Raw genomic sequence first — 16,821 nt, 5'->3', positions numbered from 1 at the left:
TTAGAACCCATTCCACTTTGTCCATCAGAAGCTGTGGAAATACGGGTTCTGCATAGATCAGTGTCTTTGAGATACCCGATCAACTCTGTCTCCCAGATATGTGCAGAGGCTTTCTGCACATTTCTGACCGAAAGGTGACAGAAGCTATGCCCTGGCTGTAACCAAGCCTGCAATGGTGGACCTGAAAGATTGTGTAGATCCCCAACTTTTACTTCTCCTGTCCTTCCAACAGTTTTGTAGGCACCTAATTCCCTATATTAAACCCCTTTCTACTTGAAACACTTACAGTCGTTTATGTTCCTCCCTCATCCTGACAGAGATCTTATTTAAATTATTTTCAAGGGTCAAATGTTAGCACCTCTTTTTAAGATTATTTATCATACATTATTGGGACTTCCCTGGTGGTGCAATGGCTAAGAATCTGCCTGCCAAAGCAGGGGACACGGGTTCGAGCCCTGGTCTGGGAAGATCCCACATGCTGCGGAGCAATTAAGGCCGTGTGCCAGAACTACTGAGCCTGTGCTCTAGAGCCTGCGTGCCACAACTACTGAGCCCACATGCCACAACTACTGAAGCCCACATGCCTAGAGTCCGTGCTCCACAACAAGAGAAGCCACCGCAATGAGAAGCCCATGCACCACAATGAAGAGTAGCCCCCGCTCACCGCAACTAGAGAAAGCCCACGCGCTGCAATGAAAACCCAGTGCAGCCAATAATAAATAAATAAATATATTAAAAAAATTTTTTTAAAAAGAATATTTGTCATACATTATTAAAAGACAATCTAAATTGTTTGGAAATAATTTCATGCTGTTTGCTCTTATAAACCAGATGTTTTACTTACAAAAATTAAGCCCTTTTCTATCATTTTACTTTAATTTGGTGGTTCATTACAGAATTAAATTCTCCAAGAATTCCTTCCTGACTGGTTGGATCCCTATTTGCTAAGGATGATTACAAAAATTAAGCCCTTTTCTATCATTTTACTTTAACTTGGTGGTTCATTACAGAATTAAATTCTCCAAGAATTCCTTCCTGACTGGTTGGATCCCTATCTGCTAAGGATGATTAAGTTTATAGCAGTGATTCCCAAAAGGGAAAGGGAGATTTTGCCACTCCCTGCCCCGCCCCACCAGGAGATATCTGGAGACATTTTTGGTTGTCAAATTGTGGGAGAGTGTGCTATTGGCGTTTAATGGCACTGCTAAACATCCTACAATGTACAGGACGACCCCCAGCAAAGACTTATCAGACCCAGAATGTCAATCGTACTGAAGCTGAAAAATCCTAGTTTAAACAAAAGATAACTTCCTGCAATTATACGCCTATTGATTCTAAGCTAGGACTCTTCCATTGATTTTTTTTACTATACCCTCCAAATGATTCATTTCCTCCTTGCTTTGCATCTGATAAAACTCAGCACTTTGGCTCCCTCTGATTCCCACAAAGTCTGTTCCTTATCCATTTAGCCTTTCCTCTTGTGGAGACCTAGTTCCCACCAGGTATTTCATGGCCCATGACTGCATGTTTCCTTGAGACGTGCTAATTGGGCGTGGGCAGCTGTCGTGGTAATCCACATGGACAAGACAGAAGGAGAACTTCTTCATTCATTTCTGTGTACAGGATCATGGAATTACAGGAGGGAATCTTAGAGAATGTCTAAACATACATTCCCCCTAGGTATGAGGAAACTGAAGCCCAGAGAGGGAAATGTACTCCCCCAGAGCTATCTATTTCAAGATTGCTAAAATTCTATCTGATAGCATTCACAGGACTTATAAAAGCTCTCATCTTATTCCAAGATAGCATGTTCCTCAATAGAAGACTTAACCAAAGATGGAAAAAATATTCTACTCAATGCCAAGTCCACTTAGGACCTCCCAAGATCATTTATGCTCCCAACACATCTTAACTCAGGATTAATCCAGCTTTGAGAGGGAGGTTTTCCATACTCTTTGGGTTAAATACACCTCTCACCTCAGGACAGAATGACAGAGAACGTGCGTTAGCTCTGAAAGCTCACCATGCCCAATTCAGACCTTGCTGTTCCTTCTCCAAGGAAATCTGTAAGAACTCATTAGTTAACATTGCTCCTGCTTGAGTTTCAGTCTTGTTGACCATATATATATATATATATTTAATGGAAACAACTTAAACACCTAAGAATGGGAAAGAGATAAAAATAAGTTTTAATATATCAATATGATGATCAGATTCGCTGGCATGAAAAAAATTATTGCAGAAGAATATTTATTGGCATGGAAAAATATCCATAATATATTCAATGTAAAAGGAAAACAGATGTTCAAAGGACATGTAGTATGATCCCAATTTTGATCTAAAACAGTATGTATACTATGGGAAAAAAATATAGGAAGAAGATGAACCAAAACCACCAACAAGTAGTTATCTCTGAGTATTGTGATTACAGGTGAGTTATCTCCTCCTCTGCACTTTTCAGAACTTTTCAAATTTCCTGAAAGGAAACTTTTGTAATTTTAAAGGAACCTTTTATTGGCCATGTTAGCACCGAAGAGGCCAAAAGAATAAGGACTGAAAAGGGATACAGACCTTTGCAATCCAGAGGTCATTGATTTCCTTCAAGGCTACAGTTTCTGTGGAGAGGGGAGAAGCCAGATTTGTAAGGGATCCAAAAGCCAGCAATTAAGAAGTGGGAGAGTGACCACAGACCACAGATACCTAAGAGAGAAGTTGAAATGGGGAAAAGGAAGATGACTGCCAGAGATGGTGTTGGGGTCCAATAAGATGACAAATTTTGTTTTATTTTATGTTATTTTATCTTTCTAAGAGGCAACAAGATTCACTCAAACATTCTTCTTTTTTTTGTTTTTTAAGATAGAGAAGGATCCTGTATTAGTCAAGATTCTTCAGAGAAACAGAGCCAGTAGAATATATATGTATATATTCTATCTATCTATCAATCATCTATCTATTGAGAGAAACACCCAGGATAATGTTTGACCAAATATCTGGGCACTTCGTGACCCAATCAGGCTGATGCATATAACATTAACCATTGCAGACTCAATAGATAGAAAGAAACTGAAAAGGAAGTTCTTTTCAGTGAAAAGGAAGGACCTGACTGATGGAGCAAAGTCCTGGGAGGGAAGGGGAATCACAGGGTGAGACTGTCCAGAGGAGGTCTTCACAGAGATAAACAGAGCACAGAGAGGCAAGCTAGGTCACCTTCAAGGAAAATAAGGAGTTTTTAAGCTTCAGAATGAAAAATGTCCTTATTATTATTTTTTAAAACAAATTTATTTATTTATTTTTGGCCGCGTTGGGTCTTCGTTGCTGGGCATGGGCTTTCTCTAGTTGCGGCGAGTGGGGCTACTTTTCGTTGCGGCGCGCGGGCTTCTCATTGCGGTGGCTTCTCTTGTGGAGCACAGGCTCTAGGCACGCTGGCTTCAGTAGTTGTAGTGCGCAGGCTCAGTAGTTGTGGCGCACGGGCTTAGTTGCTCCGTGGCATGTGGGATCTTCCCGGACCAGGGCTCGAACCCGTGTCCCCTGCATTGGCAGGCGGATTCTTAACCACTGCACCACCAGGGCAGTCCCAAAAAGTGTCCTTATTTTTAGGGATGTGAACTCACTAAATTCATTTCTATTAAGTATGAAAGAACTGATTTTTTAAACGATTCATTTGCAAATCGGCTATCACAACCACAAATTAACTGTTACATTTCTTAACTGTATTCAGTCTCTGAAAATGCTAAAGAAGAAGAAATGAATTATCCGTTTCCTTGAGGCTGTCTTAGATTGTCATTTTCATTCAATTTTATTTTAATTCAATGTATTTATTTAATTAGATATCATTTAAAAGAGAAGCCTGAGTGTTCTGTTGAAATTCATCCTTAGAGCAGACCCAGAGTTCACAAATTATGACTCCAGCTTCGTGACTATTGCTACCACGGGGAAAGTTAATATGTACAAAGAATCTGCAAAGATGAGAAAATCCTTTATTTGGGCGGAGCTCTGAAGCATTCCTATGCAAGAGAGAAAGTTCATCAGCAAGATGATCTTACAGAATCCTATCAAATTGTCCACATAGAATATAGCTGAGCATCTTGTGCCAAACCTGCAGAATCTCCTTAGCAATTCATCTTACCATCTACTAGCCTATAAATATCTAGAATCACTTTAAGACTCCTGCTGCAGCTAATGGGATATCCTGAGCATCTATTTTTCTGAAGAGAATACTTTTGTCACATTTGAACACTTGACCCAAGTTATAAACATAAGCATACCTCACTCCTGTATGGGCGTGTTGACTGTTTACTCCGTCCACTTTGTCCTGTGCTCATCCCACTTCAACAGATACAGCCTTGCAAATGTGCTTGCAGTTACCAGAGTAAAACACACTCAAGCTGGCTTAAGTGAAAAGGGAATATGTTGGATCACACAACTGAAAATTCTTGCTGTAGGGCTAACATCGGACGTGGTTAGATTCAGACCTCCGACGACATAGTCAGGACTGTGTTATGTTTATACCTTGGCTCTGCATACACTGAGTGCAGAATTCTGTTTTCAGAATTCTGAAACAGAACACTGAAAACAGAATTCTGTTTTCAGTGTCTAATGATGGTGGGACACCTAGTACTCAAGACATTTGATTCAATCCTGCTGATGCTGGAGATACACATTTGGAGATTTGACCTAGTTTACAGCTCTGAAGCTCCTTGCTTGTCTCCCTCTTTGGAACAGATATATAAAAAAAGATCACTTTATAAAGATCATCCTTGTATAGCACAGGGAGCTATAGTCAATGTCCTGTGACAAACCATAATGGAAAAGAATATGAAAAAAATATATATTATAATATATGTATAATAATATATATGTATAACTGAGTCACTTTGCTCTACAGAAGAAATTAACATGACATTGTAAATCAACTGCACTTCAATAAAATAAAAAAAAATGAAGATCATCTTCTTGTTCCTCTGTAACTGTTGCTGGAAAATCATTTTCCTTCCCTCTCCTCATCTTTCTAATACTTTCTCAAATCACATCCATTATTTTTCCTTTTTCTCCTAAGGGTATAAATTTGGCTGCAATTCTTCAAATAACCAAGCTAGGTTGGTGGTCCTTGTCTTGTGAAATAATATGTATATAGTACCATCTAGTGTCCAGAAAGCAGAAAATCCAAAGCAAGCAAGGCAAACAGGATGCTTCAATTTTTGAAACAGCTGAGTTTGGGAAATATACAGATTGGAGGAAAAATTATGACCAACTCCATTGATTTGACTCATGTTTACACCTCTAGAAATAACGACCTGTTCCAGAGAAAAAGACCTGGTTTATTGAAAAATTCAATACTTATTAAACCAGAAAATGTAGAGATTTTTCTAGTTTTAGAGCTGTCCCACAACCAAGTCACATGATCAAACTTACTTTTTAAAAAAATGTATTCTTGTAGGGGGATCTGTTTTTCTTTTTTCTTTTCTTTTCTTTTCTTTATTTTTGGCTGCATTGGATTTTCGTTGCTGCACGTGGGCTTTCTCTAGTTGTGGTGAGCGGGGGCTACTCTTCTTTGCAGTGCCCGGGCTTCTCATTGAAGTGGCTTCTCTTGTTGTGGAGTACGGGCTCCAGGTGTTCGGGCTTCTGTAGTTGTGGCACGCGGGCTCAGTAGTTGTGGCTCGCGGGCTTAGTTGCTCCATGGCACGTGGGATCCTCCTGGACCAGGGCTCGAACCAACGTCCCCTGCATTGGCAGGTGGATTCTTAACCACTGCGCCACCAGGGAAGCCCTCTTTTTCAAATAACATGTTTTCCTACAGACTTATGTAATAACATTGGGTATGTATTTCCTGTGGAAAACATTCCTTAATAGACTAAGTTAAAACTTCCTGGAGAGACAGTGCTCCAGAAGGAGAAAACTACCTCCTACGTACATGTCCTCGTCAGCAGTCTGTTTCTGGTTATCTCTACAGATGTGCTCTGGGGCTTTCTCCTGCTACTAAACAAACAGTGCCAGGATGCACTGACACCAGGAGGGAAATGACATCGCAGACACAGGTCCACACGCCACTGGTAAGGGAGTGGCAAGAGGCTAGATGGCCACTGAGGTTAGAAAATTAACCAGTATGTCTAAGATCAGATAATGGCAAAATATAATATTAGTTCCCTGTCCTCTGGTTTTAGGCATGCAGAACCGTATCTGGTTTGTGCCTTTAGGCTGTATCTTCCTTCACACTGTAGCAAAGCACAGAAAGGAGGAAGAGTAATGAGTAGGGGCGTGCTCTAGGTCATGGTCATGCTCATTCCTTTGACTCCTTTGGCCCCCTTGGGATTTCCTGGGGAGGTGGAACTCAATAGGGCTGCTCCTTTGAATAAAATTGATGAGCATCCACTGCCAGTTAGGAGGGAAGTAAGTGCTGATAGCTCTAGGGAATGGAGTAATTCTGAGACAATATTAGCCTAAAAAGTTTAGCTTTATGTTCTTAAAAAAGTTTTTAGTATTTAGTTCTTTAAAAGTTGTTATTGGGCTTCCCTGGTGGTGCAGTGGTTAAGAATCCGCTTGCCAATGCAGGGGACACAGGTTCGAGCCCTGGTCTGGGAAGATCCCACATGCCGCGGAGCAACTAAGCCCCGTGAGCCACAACTACTGAGCCTGCGCTCTAGAGTCCGTGAGCCACAACTACTGAGCCCGCGAGCCACAACTACTGAGCCCACGAGCCACAACTACTGAAGCCCGCTCACATAGAGCCCATGCTCCGCAACAAGAAGCCACCACAATGAGAAGCCCGCACACCACAAAGAAGAGTAGCCTCCGCTCGCTGCAACTAGAGAAAGCCCGCGCGCAGCAACGAAGACCCAACATAGCCAAAAATAAATTAAATAAATAAATTAAAAAAAATTGTTATGGATTAAGGGAAGATATTTGGGGAGTTGATGTGATCTTCCACTGCCTTGTACTCTTCTGGGTGTTTCTTACCTAGGTGACCATCCGTCCTCTTTCCGTCACCTTCTGCATTTCTCACTCTTTCCCAGAGAGCCTTCGTCAGGTTTCTTCTCCTTGCATTCCTCATCTGACCCATCCAACATCTTTAACTATCACCAAAATCCGAATGACCACAGAATCTCTGTGCAATTCCAACCTCTGCCTCAAATTTCACCTCCACCCAACTGCTGAATGTCTCTAGAATTTTCCATCACTCAGAACTGCAAACTTTGCCTCCCCCCGCCACCAAACCCTCATTTTATCTAAGCACCAATTTTCCTCTCAGTGTTTTTTTTTTTAAAATAAATTTATTTATTTATTTATTTTTGGCTGTGTTGGGTCTTCCTTTCTGTGCGAGGGCTTTCCCCAGTTGCGGCAAGCGGGGGCCACTCTTCATCGCGGTGCGTGGGCCTCTCACTGTCGCGGCCTCTCTTGTTGCAGAGCACAGGCTCCAGATGCGCAGGCTCAGTAGTTGTGGCTCACGGGCTTGGTTGCTCCGTGGCATGTGGGATCTTCCCAGACCAGGGTTCGAACCCGTGTCCCTTGCATTGGCAGGCAGATTCTTAACCACTGCGCCACCAGGGAAGCCCCTCTCTCAGTGTTATTTCTGATTGACCCACAGCTTCCCAATCGGCTAACTCTTCTGTCCTAACTGACCTCTAGCTCTTTTTTGCCAGTTGTCCCTGATTTGGAGATTGCCATCTTCATTTCTTGGGCTTCCTTTCCTCATTATTCTTGCTGTAAGATCTGAATAACATAGGTGCCTCTAGTCCCCCCTCTATTTTACACATCACTGTCATATTCAGTATTTGGAAGCATTTTCCAGTCTGTTATGGAACACATTGCGTTGCCTCCACCCCCCGCCTAGCTTTGTATGTTGGAGGCTGTACGATCAGGCCCCCAAGATGGCTGTACTCTTGCCCTCTGCCCATCTCCTGCACGACCAGTCCCTGCCTCACCCACACCTGCTCACCGGACTGACCTTCCCTCTTCATCATAGAGCCTAATCCGTGAACGCCTACACACCTGCCCGCAGCCCCAGCTAGTGATTGTTCTGATCATCAGATAATGATAGTTTATCAAAGGGAAGTCATCTGCCCCGTGAAGGTTGCTAGCCCGAGGGGCGGTGAGGGACGGGCCCTCTGCTGGTTTCCCTGGTAACCGACGAGCCAAGCTGACGTCAATTCCCCCGTAACTGGCAATCTCCCCCTCGCCCCCCCGGGGGGGCAAGACTGCTGCAGTGTCCTGCCCGCCAGCTGCTGCACATGGTGTGGCATCGCTCCAGGACCTTCCTTCAGACGTGTAAGATGCCCCACATCCATTAAGCCGTGGATGTCTCTGTCTCTGACTTCCGGGCTCTTTCTTCAGTCTTGAGGCTGGGCAAGTACAGGCTTGCAGGCCAACGGGTGCAGAAGCCTAATACCCAGTATCTCAGAATGTGACTGTGTTTGGAGATAGTCTTTCCAGAGGTAACCCAGTTAACATGAGTCATTGGAGTGCGCTCTAATCCAATATGATTGTGTCCTTACTAGAAGAGGAAATTGGGAAAACAGACATGTACACAGGGAAGGCTACAGGAAGACACAGGAAGAAGATCTACAAGCCAAGGGGCGAGGCCTCAGAAGAGACCGACCCTGCCAACACCTGGGTCTCAGGATTCTGCCTCTAGACGGCCTTCAGCTGCAGCATCAACTCTTCCCTGGGTCTCCAGCCTGCCAGCCCACGCTGCAGAATTAGAACTTGCCAGCCCCTATGGTCGTGTGAAACAATTCCTTAAAATCAACCCCCCTCTCTCTAAATACATGTATGAACATCCTATTTGTTTTGGTCCTCTGGAGAACACTGACCAGTATACACCACAGATTAAAACCTGTAATTGTTTTTTTTAATGCCAGTTTCAGTGCCAGATCTTTAGACTAGTAATCAAAGTTCTTCACAATAATATCCCCAAAGTCCCATTCCAACGACAGTTTATATTACTTTCTTTCAATTATCCTTTGATCAACATGTTAACAATAACATTTATTGAAAAACCAACTATTTAACATTTAAGAAACATTTTTTTCCTGTGGTCTAAATGCATAGACTGGGCTCAGACTGGATTCAAATCCAGCAATTTACTTGATTTCTCTAAGTTTCAGTTTCTTCATCTGTAAAACGGGAATAAATAATAAAATAATTCATCCGATTATTCTATAACTAGTTATTGAACAACTACGGGTGACACAAATGCATTCATGATGTTGCTTTTTTTTTTAAAGCTTTCTATTTTTTAAAATTATTTATTTTTATTTATTTATTCATTTTATAGTAATCTTTTATTTATTTATTTTTGGCTGTGTTGGGTCTTCGTTTCTGTGCGAGGGCTTTCTCTATTTGCGGCAAGCGGGGGCCACTCCTCATCGCAGTGCGCGGGCCTCTCATTATCGTGGCCTCTCTTGTTGCAGAGCACAGGCTCCAGATGCGCAGGTTCAGTAGTTGGGGCTCACGGGCCTAGCTGCTCCGTGGCATGTGGGATCTTCCCAGACCAGGGCTCGAACCCGTGTCCCCTGCATTAGCAGGCAGATTCTCAACCACTGCGCCACCAGGGAAGCCCTAAAATTATTTATTTTTAAAAAAAATTTTTATTTTATTGATTTTTGGCTGCGTTGGGTCTTTGTTGCTGTGTGCAGGCTTTTCTCTAGTTGTGACGAGCGGGGGCTACTCTTTGTTGCAGCGCACAGGCTTCTCATTGCGGTGGCTTCTCTTGTTGTACAACATGGCTCTAGGCGCATGGGCTTCAGTAGTTGTGGCGTGCAGCCTCGGTAGTTGTGGCTTGCAGGCTCTGTAGTTGTGGCGCACGGGCTTAGTTGCTCCGCGGCATGTGGGTCTTCCCGGACCAGGGCTTGAACCCGTGTCCCCTGCACTGGCAGGTGGATTCTTAACCACTGCGCCACCAGGGAAGCCCCCGTGATGTTGCTACTTTACAGACTAGTCAGCAGAGGCCTCCACCTCCCAGGTGCTGGTGCTGTTTACTAAGAAGAGGACTAGAGAAGAGCAAATTCAGGGAAGGAGGTGAATCACGAATTTTATTTGGACCGTGTTCAGGATGAAATCCCTCTTAGATATCCAAGAGGAGATGATAAGTAAGCAGCAGGATATGTACAAATGGAGCTCTAAGATTAGAACGGGGCTAGAGACAGAAAATTGAGAGTGATTTGCCTTGAAATGCATTTAGAGCCATGAGATAAACAACATGAATTTAGATGTGTGATGTTACATGAGCCAAGAGGAGAAAATGCTTCAGGAGTTAGTAAGCAGCTTTGCAAAATATTAGAGGTTCCATTATGGGATGGCTGCATGAGGAGCTCTGAGGACCCACTCCGCAAGGAAACGAGCACAACTGCTGAAAGCTACCTTAAAATTTTTTTTTTTTTTTTAAGTCTCTGGAAATTGTCTTAAGGGCATACAGCAAATAACAAAATATTTATTCAAAAAGAATATACTAAATCTTGCTAAGAACAGTTGAACCTGGCATTTGAGCTATGACCTGCTCCCTCCCGCCTACTCTTCCACCCTGACCGAGCTCGTGACAGAAGCTCCATTCCAATCAGGTCTGGCCAAAAACAGAGGACTCCCCCCGCCTCCCCCCTGCCCCCAGTCAGCTCCCAATCAAGGGAGAAGCTATTTCACTGGCAGGCACAGGACAGCAGCGTTTCTCATCCCTTCCAACTCTATATTTAAGAGGCTAAATTCCTGGGAATGTGCCTGAGAGGTCAAGGGCTCCTTTCTCCATCCAGCCACCCCACACAGGGTGGAGGCTCTCCACCAGTGAGAACGTTGGCTTCTTACACGCCCTCACACCAGTGCACTTGGAGGGCAGAGGTTCTATCTACTCTGCGAGAAGCAAGCCAAGGAGGCTGCAAGTTACCACTCCACCCAGGGCCCAGAGTATGGCCCAGATATACTGCCCAAGGCAAGACGCATTACACAAGAACAGAACTACAAAGCTTTCGTCAAAGGAACTGACTTTATCTGAAACAGAGTGTGGGGAAGTTCAAGCCTAAGGGAACTCTCAAAAAACCCCACACCTCTTAATTAAGAGCAACAAGCTAAACCACAGTCCAGTGAGTTCACCAGAGAGAATCAGGCAAAGAGCCAGCTAAAAAGAGCCCACCTGGGGTCAGAAAAAGCCTTAAAGACCGGCCCCCAAACTGCCCCTGCTTGAAATTAATTGGAATAGGCTGTGGAGGAATTTGTGTCCCAGGGAATAATAAAAAAATAGAGTAATCAGCCAGCAATTATGAAAGCCTAACAGCTTGCTGTAATACCAAGTGAAGCAGACAGCGTAACAGAGAGATCACAAGAAGAGACAGTCCAAGAGAGCTGTGCTAAAATCGTGTCATCCCAAGGTAGCTGTGTGCACGTCAAGGCTGAATCTTCTGAGGAGTGACACCAAGGACTTCATACTGTGGGGGAAGAGATTTCACTGGAATAGTCTAGCCCAATCACTAAACAAACAAGCAAACAACAACAAAAACAAGACCTGGAGAGAAGGTGAGGGGAATCATTATCCACAGTGGCTACAATGTATTACCTAAAATGTCCACTTTTCAACAAAAAGTGAGACATAAAAAGAAACAGGAAAGTGTGACCCATATACTGGGAAAAACAGAGGCAACAGAGATGGCATGTGAAAGGGTACGGACCTCAGATTTAATAACTTGAAAGCTGCCATTGTACCTTAGGTCAATGAACTGGAGAAAAACATGCTTGAAGAAGGAAGGTATGATGACAATGTTTTGTCAAAAAGAAAATATCAATAAAGAGATAAAAATTTTAAAAAAGAATGAAATGAAAATTATGGAGTTGAAAATACAATAACTAAAATGAAAAATGTCACTGGGGGGCTTGACAGTAGATTGGAACTGAAGAAAGATAAGGGAACTTGAAGAGAAATCAATATAGCATATGTAATCTGAAAAAAAAAAAAGAGAGAAAAGAATGAATAAAAATGAACAGAGCCTCAGAGAAATGTGGGGCACTACTGAATACACCAATATACGTGTAATGAGAGTCCCAGGAGAGAGGAAAAGAAGCAGAAAAAATACTTGAAGAAATAATGGCTGAAAAACCTACCTTTGCTGGAAAAAATCTACACATCCAAGAAATTAAACTCCAAGTACGATCTACGCAAAGAGATCCACACCAACACAGACCATGGTAAAAATGCTGAAAGGCAAAGAGGAAATCTGGTAAGTTCCAAGAGAAACATGACTCGAGTCACAAGCTAGTGACTCTGCAGGGAGCACTTCTCACCCAGCAGAGGTCCTGACTTCCTCAGCTGCCTCCTCTGAATCCCCCAGGTTAGATCTGCTCTGCCAGTGCTACCAGAACAGCAACTACTTCACCTTTTATAACCCTCATTTCACTTGTAGTCAGGCTTGGCCACATAATTTGTAGGGCCCAGTGCAAAATAAAAATGAGAGGTCCCGGTCCAAAATTTCTTAAGGATTTCAAGACAGTGTTAGCAAAGCATTAAAATCAAGCTCAGGGACGTCCTGAGTGTGAAGCCCAAGCCGAACCCAAGAAGCTGGCCCCGCTCAGCTTCTCAATGTCTTTCTTACTAGATCTTAAGAACCATGCAGCGAAGTACCCAGGTGGTGTCTCTCTTGCTCATCACTGAATTCCTTTAGTCTTTCCCAGTGGCTATCACAGTAGGCACTTAATCAGTTTGCAGCGTATTCAACTTACTTAATTCAACTTACTTATTTCTTGCTAAACAACAAGAACAACTAGTTTTTGCTCCACTCTATGGTACTTATTACATTGTTTCATTCATAAAAGCCTCATCTTCCACTGTGTTTTAGCATGTTGACCTTTTCAGAAGAGTACATACAGCTTAAGCCCAATTATTTTATATTTATATTGCAGTTCTTAAATAATTTCATCATATTTATAAACCCATTGAACAGAACACTGCTTTTGTCTGAGTTGGATATGCAGGTTTTAGTACCTTCTATTTCATTTCACAATTACCTAGGAAGTATCCCACCGTATTAACCACTGTTAGCTTTGTTTTTAAGTAAGTACTCAGCCATTCTAGAATTTTGAACTTTTTGATGTGTGAAACACTACCTTAGCTTTGGATTCCACTAGAAGCCTCCATCTTCTATACTATATGTATGGTTACAACAGGTGTGAACAGGTAAATGGTGGTGAGTCTTTGGAACTTTATCCAACTTCTCTGTGCCCGTTTCACATCTAATGAAATAGGGATACTACTACCTACCTCACAAACTTCACTAAAGAGAATTATAGGAAGTGTCTTATATGGGCACCTAGGAAAGTCCTTAACACTTAGCAGATATACAACAGACATTAAATTTTTCTCCCTCTTATATGATAGGGTGTTGCCTGGATCTGCACGAAATGCTACCATCTACTTTTCTAATTCACCCAAGTTTTTATTGCTTACCAAGAATCACCAGATGTTAGGTGGGTTTTGAAATTCTTCTGATTTAAACATGCTAATAATCAACATGTCTCATTAATCACAGTGCTCTAGCATCAACTGAGATTTACTTCATACAGTAATTCACTCTGCCAAAATGTGCGTTCTGAAAAGATGGAGTTGCAAAATTCTCACGGTGAAATGCAACGTTTCAACGCACATGTAAACCAAACAACATTTTAAATAAAGTATTTCATTTAATTCCATGATTCATATCATGATCCTTCAGTTTAATGAATTTAGCAGGTTAATACCTGACTTATTAATAATCTTTATTAACATATTTTCCTTATTGAATACAAAATGAACCATTTACAAACTATAGTCACAACCATCAGGAGATCAAAGCCACTGAGCAAGTAGACAAGCTATAAAAAAAACTTTATTAAAAAAAATAGACAACATATGTAAACATCTTTTTCAGTCACAAAGCTTCATAATACAGCATATCAGGCCCAGGCCTCAAATCTCTGCAGTGGGAGCACCTTAACTGTTGACTAATAGTAATCAGCTTAATTTATCTTTCAGTGAGCTACTAAGTCTATGTGAAAATAAATAACCAGATTCCGCTAAGTATACCTATACACATAGAAAATCGCAAATGTACAACAGATCTCAGCAAAAAATAACTATCTGCAGTAATATGTGAGATTGAGTCCTTATATGACAATTATCTTTTCAACATAACTTCATTTCTAAATTCATCATAATGTAGAGTTGACTAAAATAAAGCTAAACAGGAACAGAGTAGAGGGACCAGACAGACGGACACCCATCACTCCCCTACCCTCACACAAAGTGCCATACACACACACACACACACACACACACGATGTTTTGGTAGAAGCAAAACTGAAAACACAGTTTCTATATTTCGTGTTTCATGTATTACTGTAGGCATGTATTTCGTTTACTTTTAGCTGGAAGTTACATGCCCTCAAATGACTGAGTATGAAGTAGCCAACCATAGTTTCAGATGTGATACAATTTTGAGGAAACCAAATCTCTGTTAGGTAATTCAACAACCACCCAAAAGTGAAGCCAAATCATAGAATGGACCATAACACCACAAAATGTAATTAAGGACCTGAGATTGTGCTTCAAGAATTTCCTTAAGGCAAAATGTGCTTATATTAAAATAATCCTTTCATGCTCCGTTCATCATTTGCAGTGGCATACTTGTTAGATGACTAAGAGGTTCTAAAATGGCCAAATAATATAATTTTCCTCTTTTTTTTCTACTATAGGTGGATATTTTATCACACCTGATTAAATCACTGCCCTTCCAGTTATTCAGTAAACCTTAACCAAGGTAAAATTTTAAATGAAATAACAAGTAATGTTTGCAATTAAAGTTTTTCACTGTAGGGAAAATTTTAAATACTTATTGTGTGTCATCTGAATAACCATATTCTAGCGAGAGAAGCATAATAGATTTAACAAAAGAACCCAGGCAAGATTACCAAGCTCCTGGATAGCCATTTCAGTAGCTTAATAACTCAGTAGTTTATTTGTATCATAACTCTATGATTTATAAAAGTGACTCATAAAATAATTTAAAATCACTTAAAAACCTGATCTGCTATCCAAAGATTCGTTTTATAAACCCACATCTGAAAATAACTTATATTTCTCCATTCTATCACATCAGTTTGTCCCACCCAACAGATATCTAACATGTATCTACAATTAAGTGAATAACTACTATTTTAAAACACTTAAATTCTAACACTTCAATTCTAACCGTAGTGCTGTTTCTTGACTTTGCAGTGTTTCTGACTGTATTTGAGATTATTAGGATGATTATGCATTTAAATAGAGAAAAATAATATTAAATGACATGAATTTTCTTCGGCACATAACGCACGCATTGATTAATTTTTAAAGACTCTATGACAAAAGGAAAAGCTTTGCACTTCTGGATACCAAATCAATGGCTACTGATGAAGGAAGAAGGAAGATCCTTTCTACAGGGAGAACACAAAGGTTAGCGCCTCTCAACTGTATACAGTATGGTCTGAGTCAAATGTCAATGACTGGCTTTTTGAAAAATCTACTTTGGAGTTCTAATGGATAAAATTTTTAGAAGTTACATTCATTAAAACTTTTACAAGTTACATTCAGTAAAATTTTCTCAAAGAGAGAAATAGTGCATATTTTAGGTGAGATTTGGACATACTTATGCATTATAAGCCTACTGCTGAGTTTAGGTAGTTCATATAGGACTCTCCATCTATTCTAGTCATCAAATTTTTTTTACATAGACATCTTTACTTGCTAACATCACATTACTCTTGGCTTCTTGTTGCACAAATAACAAAAAAAAAAAAAGGAAAGAAATGGAAAAAGGTAAAGGAAAATAGAAAACAAAAGGAAGGAAACAGGAAGGAAGGAAACAAAAATGGCGCACTCATTACAATTTCTGTGTGTACTAATAGACAAGGATATAAATGGGAACAAACAAAGCATTTAAAATTGTGCTTAAACATAGATTTACACTGTTGCACATTTGTTTTACACGTGTGTAGTATTTCAAGTTGCTAGGTAAGAATCCAGTGGAATAACAATACAGTCAGCCAACAGCAATCACATATATTTTTGGAGAAGTTAGACATCCATTACTATTTTAGTAACATGGCCACAGCTTTGAAAACACAGCAGCATAAAACAATTCAAAGGTAGACACATTGTTTTCATTTGTTCACCTTAAAAGAAAAAAAAAAAAAAGAAATGCTTGAACAGTATAAGGCACTTAAGACAGAAATTCTTTCTCCAGTTCGTACAGAGATGGTCGGCTTGTTCTCCTCATCCTGCACAGAGGCACCGTGCAGTCCCTGCTCTGGCCTTCCACGTCGGCATCCAGTAAGGAAGGCACGTGGGGCTTAGTTCTCTCCTGGGCACCGAGGGGACAGTCAGGGGCTGGTCCTGGACCGCCCACCACAGGGCAGGCCTGTGCGGGCTGAGACTCTGTTCTCTGCGGGAAGGCCTTCGGGGCACCTACCTGGCTTCTGAGGTGGGGAGGGCGAGGCAGAGGCACCACATGGACAGCTCTCTGTTTTTCGGGCGGGACCTCACTTGGCAGGTCACTATGAGGTCCAGACGGCGAGGGGGGCGTCCCCCAAACCCACTCAGGGGGCAGCTCAGAGGCTCCGGGGGCTGAGATGAGAGCTGCACCAGCTGGTTGAGGAGGCAAAGACAGTGTGTGATTAGAAAGACAGTGACGTCGAAATCAATGGATAGCAAGGAAAATAACCAGGATGACTTCACTTAGGTGACCACCTTAAAGTGAGCTTTCACAAAAGAACCTGAACACAAACCTTACCTTTAAAATTGTTAGGATAAGAATGTTTGTTTTTATGGAAAAGTAC

General features: G+C 41.5%; 1 protein-coding gene across 8 annotated transcripts in view; it reads right to left on the bottom strand.

Annotated features, from left to right (window-relative positions):
• Positions 1 to 16,821, bottom strand: part of MAP3K21 (mitogen-activated protein kinase kinase kinase 21) — a 139,004-nt gene that overhangs the window by 69,188 nt on the left and 52,995 nt on the right. For 4 of the 8 annotated variants that reach the window (XR_009498073.1, XR_009498074.1, XR_009498075.1 and 1 more), the window contains exons 10-11: positions 16,455 to 16,630; positions 12,079 to 12,171 (exon numbers count right to left, since the gene is read on the bottom strand). Coding sequence is in view for 4 of the 8 variants with exons in the window: in XM_059900889.1 (XP_059756872.1) it covers positions 16,206 to 16,630 (425 nt within the window). In the remaining 4 variants the exon portion in view is untranslated. Of the gene's footprint in view, positions 1 to 8,856; positions 9,987 to 10,621; positions 11,409 to 12,078; positions 12,172 to 13,815; positions 16,631 to 16,821 lie in introns of those variants that run through there. The other 4 variants (XM_059900889.1, XM_059900892.1, XM_059900893.1 and 1 more) reach the window with 3 other exon arrangements.

This window comes from Balaenoptera ricei, chromosome 16 (genome assembly GCF_028023285.1).
Source record: "Balaenoptera ricei isolate mBalRic1 chromosome 16, mBalRic1.hap2, whole genome shotgun sequence".
NCBI lineage: Eukaryota > Metazoa > Chordata > Mammalia > Artiodactyla > Balaenopteridae > Balaenoptera > Balaenoptera ricei.
Note: the sequence above shows the minus strand (reverse complement) of the source record. Positions and strands in the feature narration are given on the sequence as shown.